General features: G+C 45.7%; 1 protein-coding gene across 1 annotated transcript; it reads left to right on the top strand.

Moving 5' to 3' along the window:
* Positions 1-2,794: 2,794 nt before the first annotated feature.
* On the top strand, positions 2,795-6,043 carry LOC134207119 (uncharacterized). Its single transcript, XM_062682837.1, has 3 exons — positions 2,795-2,935; positions 3,340-5,207; positions 5,287-6,043. Exons 1-3 carry the CDS (start codon positions 2,795-2,797, stop codon positions 6,041-6,043), a joined length of 2,766 nt encoding a protein of 921 aa, XP_062538821.1.
* Positions 6,044-7,668: the final 1,625 nt, after the last annotated feature.

Below are 7,668 nucleotides of genomic sequence, written 5' to 3'. Positions count from 1 at the left end.
AGGCTGGGGCAGGCGTAGGCACCGCGTCGGCAAGTCCCTCTGTGTGTTGACGAACAGACCCTATCGCAGAGAGGTCAATTTGGGGTGCATGCGGCATCATCATCCTTGATACCAGTCGTGCAGAGGGAAGCAGGCGCGAAGTCGAGGACATAGGGCGTGGTAAGGCCACCTGGAAAGCCGGCAATGCGCTGGCACGATACCATGGTGTTCTTCTAAAAAAGCGAGTTACGATGTTCGATGCTGCAAGGATACGCAGCTAACCTCGAGGGTGCGTCGTGCACTGGCCCCCCTTTGAAGCATTACTTTCTGGTTGTACCAAAGGAACGATAGGCTTGGCGGTAATGGAAACGATTTAGCGGGTCGGGGATGTAGTCCTGTCTCCCTCGTTTGCTGTTGGAGGTGGTCCCTAACCCCGCACTTCCTGGACAACCCAGGATGTCTGTTGAGCAGCTTCCCCTCCATTGCTTAGGAAGAAAAGAAAAAGCCGATTAAAAAAATGTCAACAAGCACTTTCGTCGAATCCGTTCATTTTTGTTTCAGTTTGCGAAAGACGTGCTAATGTTTAAGGCACTTATTTTGGTCCTATTTTACTTTTGTTGAAAATGGTTCTGCAAATAGTTTGCTATCTAATATAGATCAGCGAAGGATATACGTATCTATTGAGACGAAAAATATAGATGAATTGGAAGGAAGAAGAAACAGTTTTTTGTATGTATGTATGTAAGTTAAATGTATTTTCTGCTAGAACTCACATAAAAAAATGATGTATTTTTGACATTTATTTTAAAGGACTTTTTACCCTACACTCCCTAATGGAAAATTCTGATTTTTAATTTCAACTTAGACAAAAAGTTTGGACAGTTTTCCCCAGATCGGAAAACATCAACTTAAGTAGGGTCAAAATTTGTGCGAGCTTTCTTCTGAATGAGCAATGTTGCAGAAAATTGCGATTTTCTTAGAAATTCTTGAGTTGGCGCTTCTACATTATATATGAGATGAAAGCTCTTTAGTTCCTTAATTGCCTTACGGGTTTAGTTTTTTATCCTAGATCTGTTGGTGAAAAATATTCCCTTTGGAAAAACGACCATTTTTTATCGAAAAAGTCAATTTTCTCCTAAAGTAAACAATTTTATAACCATATTAACCACTTGGTATAAAGTACTAAATGAGTAGAAAAAGCGTGCAAAATTAAAACAAAATCGGTCACTCATTGCCAAAGTTATTGCATTTTTTTGGTTTTGGCAATTTTTGAACAATAACTTTTGAAGGGCCGTTTTACCCCACTTCCCCTCAATGATAAAATCTGAAAATTTGCTAAATGTCTTCTCTTACATATATGAACAAACCCTGAAAATTTCATCCAAATCGGAGAATATCGATACAAGAGGGGGTCGCGCTTCTCGCGAACTGGCTCGTAAAGGCTATATGTTCTAGTCTAGTCTACACATACACAGCCAGTTCGTGAAAGAATCCTGGAAAGTGATGATTCGACGACATCTATCACTTTTCTTGTACATTATAAATGCAGTTCAATCATAAAAGCGGCCAGGCCTACTGTGCAGTGTTGTTAAAAAATATTATGGATATCAATGCTCAACTTAGGGGCCCTCCTTAGCCGTGCGGTTAGACGCGCGGCTACAAAGCAAGACCATGCTGAGGGTGGCTGGGTTCGATTCCCGGTACCGGTCTACACAATTTTCGGATTGGAAATTGTCTCGACTTCCCTGGGCATAAAAGTATCATCGTGTTAGCCTCATGATATACGAATTCAAAAATGGTAACCTGGCTTAGAAACCTCGCAGTTAATAACTGTGGAAGTGCTTAATGAACACTAAGCTGCGAGGCGGCTCTGTCCCAGTGTGGGGATGTAATGCCAATAAGAAGAAGAAGAATGCTCAACTTGACTCAACATTTAAGTCATAGAACGGGAAAGTAAAGATAGATTAATCGTTGGGATTGACATTGCAAGGAGGATTAATATACACTCCTTGAGTCCTCGAAGTCTTGGAATGGGACATAGTTTTTAGTCTAGTGCCTTGGCTTATACAATGATTGACAAAAGTATATGTGAAGGCTTTATGTTGACTCCAAAAACAAACTTTTACTAGAAGGCCCGGAGACCCATAGTATTATATGCCAATCGACTCAGCTCGACGAATTGAGGTGATGTCTGTGTGCGTGCGTGCGCGCGCGCGTGTGTGTGTATGTTTGTGTGATTTGTGTGATTAATCTTTTCCTTTTTTATAAATGACCATTCCAAGTCCTGATTGACCTCTTTATATTAATGATGTATTCCAAATGTGATTGAAATCTACAAATGCTTTTAAAAGCAATACTGAATCATTGGTTTTCTAAAAAAATCCACTACCCATATATCCTACCTATTTCCTAAAACAGAAATGATTAGCTTCGTGATATAGAGAATATGTAGTTTAAATTTAGTTGAAATCGATTAATGCGCTTTTGAACCACACTAAATGAAGTAAAATCCACCCGCACCATAAACTCTATATCGCCAGCTTATCATCTACATATGTCGCTCTCTTATTTCAACAGCGAACAAGCTTACTCCTCTCTTGTTACAACTTACGATTCTAGTTAATCGCTGAGTGTTACACTCTCCCACAAACCTTAGTCGCTAGCACATGGAGAGCAAGTTTATTCGTCTTTGTTTTGAATCCCGAACAACTTTGTCGGATGAGGCACCTTACTCTCCAGAGGCTACGAACAACCGCATGCTCCGATTCACTTGTTCAATAACAAAGCGGTGGAACGAACAATCGTGAATCGACTCATGTTCGCCAGCAGTGCATCCCTGGGAGTGGGACAAACCCAAGCGGCGCGCGTGTTGGAATTAATCACAAACCGGTACCAGCAGACGTCCGGCCTCGAATCAACACCAACCGGACAGGTGACGTCGAAGGTGATTACTACGGTGAGTCATACGTCTTCTTCTTCTTATTGGCATTATATCTCCACACTGGGACAGAGCCGCCTCGCAGCTTAGTGCTCATTAAGCACTTCCACAGTTATTAACTGCGAGGTTTCTAAGCCAGGTTACCATTTTTGCATTCGTATATCATGAGGCTAACATGATGATACTTTTATGCCCAGGGAAGTCGAGACAATTTCCAATCCGAAAATTGCCTAGACCGGCACCGGGAATCGAACCCAGCCACCCTCAGCATGGTCTTGCTTTGTAGCCGCGCGTCTTACCGCACGGCTAAGGAGGGCCCAGGTGAGGTGAGTCAAACGTGCTCTAATAATATTTCGACCAAAATAAGACCATTACAAAGCAATGCTACATTCGACATACCAAAGTTGTCGTCATTTATTCAGCACACTCCCTTCCCCTTGACCGAACCATGCAAGCCACCCCAAACTAGCCAAAACAATGCGTTCGCCATCAATCCATCATATAGAAGCACTCCTCACGTCCGCCCCGCGACTGCCCCCTCCGTGCGAATTGCAGACTTTCCGCCCGTTTCGTCGTCCAACTTGCCATTGTCTACTCGAGTTCAAAGCAGTACGGTGCCTATTGCGTCGCCGATTGCTGCCAGCAGTTATCCAGTGGTGCCCAACGTGTTTCCACAAGCGTTTCTCCCTTTCGACTCTACCTCTGCACCTGCGCCAGTTCCTCAACCGTGGATAAGTGTACCGACATCTCAACAGCTCGCTGCTAGGCACATCGTTCCCATATTTTCGGGCGATCCTGTGTTCTTGAGTTGTTTCCAGAACACCACCCAGTTATGTGGGTTTTCTCACGGAGAGAATTTAATGCGTCTGCAGCGGAGTCTCAAAGGAAACGCCCTGGAAGCCGTCCGAGGTTTACTGCTGGAGCCCTCATCGGTTCCTATGATCGTTTCAACGCTCCAGACGCTGTACGGTCGTCCCGATCTAATAATCAACTCGCTGCTGCAGAAAGTACGCGCTACTCCAGCCCCAAAACCGGACAAGCTGGAGTCTCTGATATCGTTCGGTCTAGCATGCCAAAACCTTTGCGGTCATCTGCGTGCATCTGGACAAGAGGCCCACTTCTCCAATCCGGCTTTGCTGCAGGAGTTAGTCAGCAAGTTGCCAGCGAACATCAAGCTGGATTGGGCGCTTTTCAAACAAAAGTGCCCTACAGTCTACCTTGGCACATTTGGCAATTACATGGCGCAGCTGGTGATTGCTGCAAGTGACGTCGCTTCCTACCAACCATCTACAGAAGCTCTAGTCGGTTCCGACAAAGGAAAGGGAAAAGAGAAGCTGTATGTGAACACCCATGCATCTGGCCATCCGGTGGACAACGTTGGTAAACGGAATCCTCCAAACAATTCTGAAGGTAAACAGTACCAACCAAAACCGTGCCAAATTTGTGGGAAACAGGGACACAAGGTGCGAGACTGCGACGACTTCAAGAAGTGCAACCTGGAGGAACGTTGGAAGCGCGTTCAGGAGCATTACCTATGCAGACGATGCCTGACAGCACACGGAAAGTTCCCGTGCAAGGCAACTTCGTGCGGAATGGAAGGATGTGAAGAGCGGCACCACAAGCTTTTGCACCCAGGCCAGCCACAGTCAGTAGTCCCAGCAAAGCAGCCAACAGCGACGGAAACCGTCAACGTTCACACCGCTCTGAAAGTATCCACGCTCTTTCGTATAGTACCAGTGACGCTGTTCGGCAACGATCGATCTGTCCACACGTTTGCGTTTTTGGACGAAGGGTCTTCGTCTACGTTGGTCGATGTCCGAATTGCTCGTGAGTTGGGATTGAAAGGTGAAGTTTACCCGCTTTACTTACAGTGGACCAGCGATGTTGAACGCTGTGAGGACAGTTCGCAGCTGATTCGTCTTGAGATCTCTGGGCGTGGAGCTCAGAAACGACACGTTATTGCAGCAGCTCATACCGTGGAAAAACTATGTCTTCCTCAGCAAAGTTTGCCGTTCGATCAACTAACTCAACAGTTTCCGCACGTCCGTGGTCTACCCGTTCACGGATATCGCAATGCCACTCCAACTATCCTGATCGGTTTGACTGACACTCACCTGAAGATTCCCCTCAAAGTCCGCGAAGGTAGAGCCGGAGAACCAGCAGCGGCGAAAACCAGACTTGGTTGGACGGTGTACGGCCCTATTCCGGGTGAAAGTTCCTCGACGCAGCAGTGTCAGTTTCATCTGTACAAGGAAGCTCGAAACCCTGACGATGTGTTGCACGACCTTGTGTGGGAGTTTTTTTTTTTGAGAACATGTTAGAGTCGTTGTAGCTCCTTTGTTGGAAGGATCCGACGAAATGCGTTCCAGAAAGATCCTCGAAGAAACGACTTCACGGCTGCCATCCGGACGATTCCAGACAGGACTGCTCTGGAAGAACGATCATATCGATTTTCTAGACAGCAAGCCTATGGCAGAGAGTCGGCTGAAATCACTGGAGCGTCGTTTACGGCAGAAAACCGAACTTTTCGAGAACTTGAAGCAGCAGATAGTCGAGTACGTGGAGAAAGGCTACGCGCATAAGATTACGCAAGAAGAGGTTCTCTGTTCGAATCCCAGGAAAGTGTGGTATCTTCCGTTGGGGGTAGTTGTACACCCCAAAAAGCCAGGAAAAGTTCGCATAGTTTGGGATGCAGCAGCGACAGTCCAAGGTCAGTCCCTCAACTCCGCCTTGCTTCCGGGACCCGATCTGTTATCCTCCCTTCCGTCAGTACTCTCCAAATACCGCCAACGCCAGGTTGCAATCTGTGGCGATATAAAAGAGATGTTCCACCAGTTTCAGATCAGACCCGAAGATCGACAGGCACAACGGTTCCTGTTTCGAAGCGACCCCTGCAAAGACTTCGAGATTTACGTCATGGACGTTGCCACTTTTGGTGTAACTTGTTCGCCCTCCGCTGCACAGTTCATCAAAAACCAAAATGCGAAGGAGTTTGAGTCCGAATTTCCCGAGGCTGCCGCAGCAATCGTCCACAATCACTACGTGGACGATTATTTGGATAGTCGGGACACCGTCGAGGAAGCAGCAGACCTGGCGCTGTGGCGAAGTGAAAACAGTCCACGCTAAGGCTGGGTTTCACATTCGGAACTGGATGTCCAACTCCAGAGAGGTGCTTTCACGGGTTGGGGATTCAGCTGAAGAATCTGCGAAGAACTTCAAGACGCATACAGCTTCAGTTTCGGAACGGGTACTCGGGATGAGCTGCTTTCCGAATCGGACGAATTTGGATTCCGCGGACTTTTCCGCGAACAACTGATGCCCCTACCTTACGGAGAAATTGTTCCAACGAAACGGCAACTCCTCCAAGTGGTCTTGAGCATTTTTGATCCACTTGGTCTGGTGTCGCTTGTAGTGGTTCACGGAAAAATCCTCGTTCAGAAGACGTGGCGAGTTAAAATCGGGTGGGACGACAAAATCATCGAAGATCTGCTCAAACTATGGTGGCGATGGATTAAGCTATTAGGACAGCTTGACACAATTCGCATACCACGGTGCTACTTCCCAGAATATCTACCGGAAAGCTACAAATCCTTGCAGCTACACATTTTTGTAGATGCGAGCGAAGATGCGTACGTAGCAACCGCCTTCTTCAGGATTGTAGATCAGTCCCAAGTTCGTTGCGCTCTGGTATCATCGAGGACGAAAGATTCGCCACTGAAATTACTGTCAGTTCCCCGTCTTGAGCTCCAGACTGCGTTGCTCGGAGCCAGATTAGCGAAGTCTGTAGCGGAAAACCACACATTGCAAAGCAAACAACGATTCTTCTGGAGTGATTCCTTCACTGCTCTCTCATGGATACTAGGGCAGTTCACATTTCAAAAATGTTCGAAAATTTCAACTCCCACATGTCTATTAGCATCATCTTGATAATATAGGAGTCCTGGCAAAATTTCAGGCAATTCGGTGGCCATTTAGGGGTGGCGCAAAGTCAATTTATGTTTATATGGAAATTTGTATGGAAAAAACTTTAAATTTATTCAAGTCTCGCTACAACTGTCAAATCGTGATAAATTCAAATAAACATCCCCAACCTCCATTTTTGGAATCTATTTGAGCTCAACCAGTGGGTAACTCATAATTTTGATTTATACTTCCACTGCTACGTTGAGGCTAATTACACCATTTTAGACATTTTTTACATATTCACACTGTCAATAGAACCGTTCATTCCACTCACAACTAATGTGTTATCCCGAGGTCTCATTTATATAGATTCCAGAAAGGGAGGTTGCGGATGTTTATTTGAATTCATCACGATTTGACAGTTGTAGGGAGACTTGAATAAATTTTAAATTTTTCCCATACAAATTTCCATATAAACATAAATTGACTTCGCGCCACCCCTAAATGGCCACCGAATTGCCTGAAATTTTGCCAGGACTCCTATATTATCAAAATGATGCTAATAGACATATAGGAGTTGGAATTTTCGAACATTTTTGAAATTTGAACTGCCCTAATGGATACGCTCGGACCACCGGAGTTATCGCCAGTTTGTGGCGTACCGCGTATCTGAGATCTTAGACACTTCAAAGGTCGACGAATGGCACTACGTTTCCTCGCATCTGAATGTGGCGGATGACGCCACAAAGTGGAAAGAACGGCTCCAGATCAGCAACAATCATCGCTGGTTCTGTGGACCAGACTTCCTGTACGATCCTCCAAACCTGTGCCCAAAACAGAACGCGCCA

The sequence above is a fragment of the Armigeres subalbatus genome, chromosome 1 (genome assembly GCF_024139115.2).
Source record: "Armigeres subalbatus isolate Guangzhou_Male chromosome 1, GZ_Asu_2, whole genome shotgun sequence".
Taxonomy (NCBI): domain Eukaryota; kingdom Metazoa; phylum Arthropoda; class Insecta; order Diptera; family Culicidae; genus Armigeres; species Armigeres subalbatus.
This window is presented reverse-complemented; position numbering and strand designations above follow the sequence as displayed.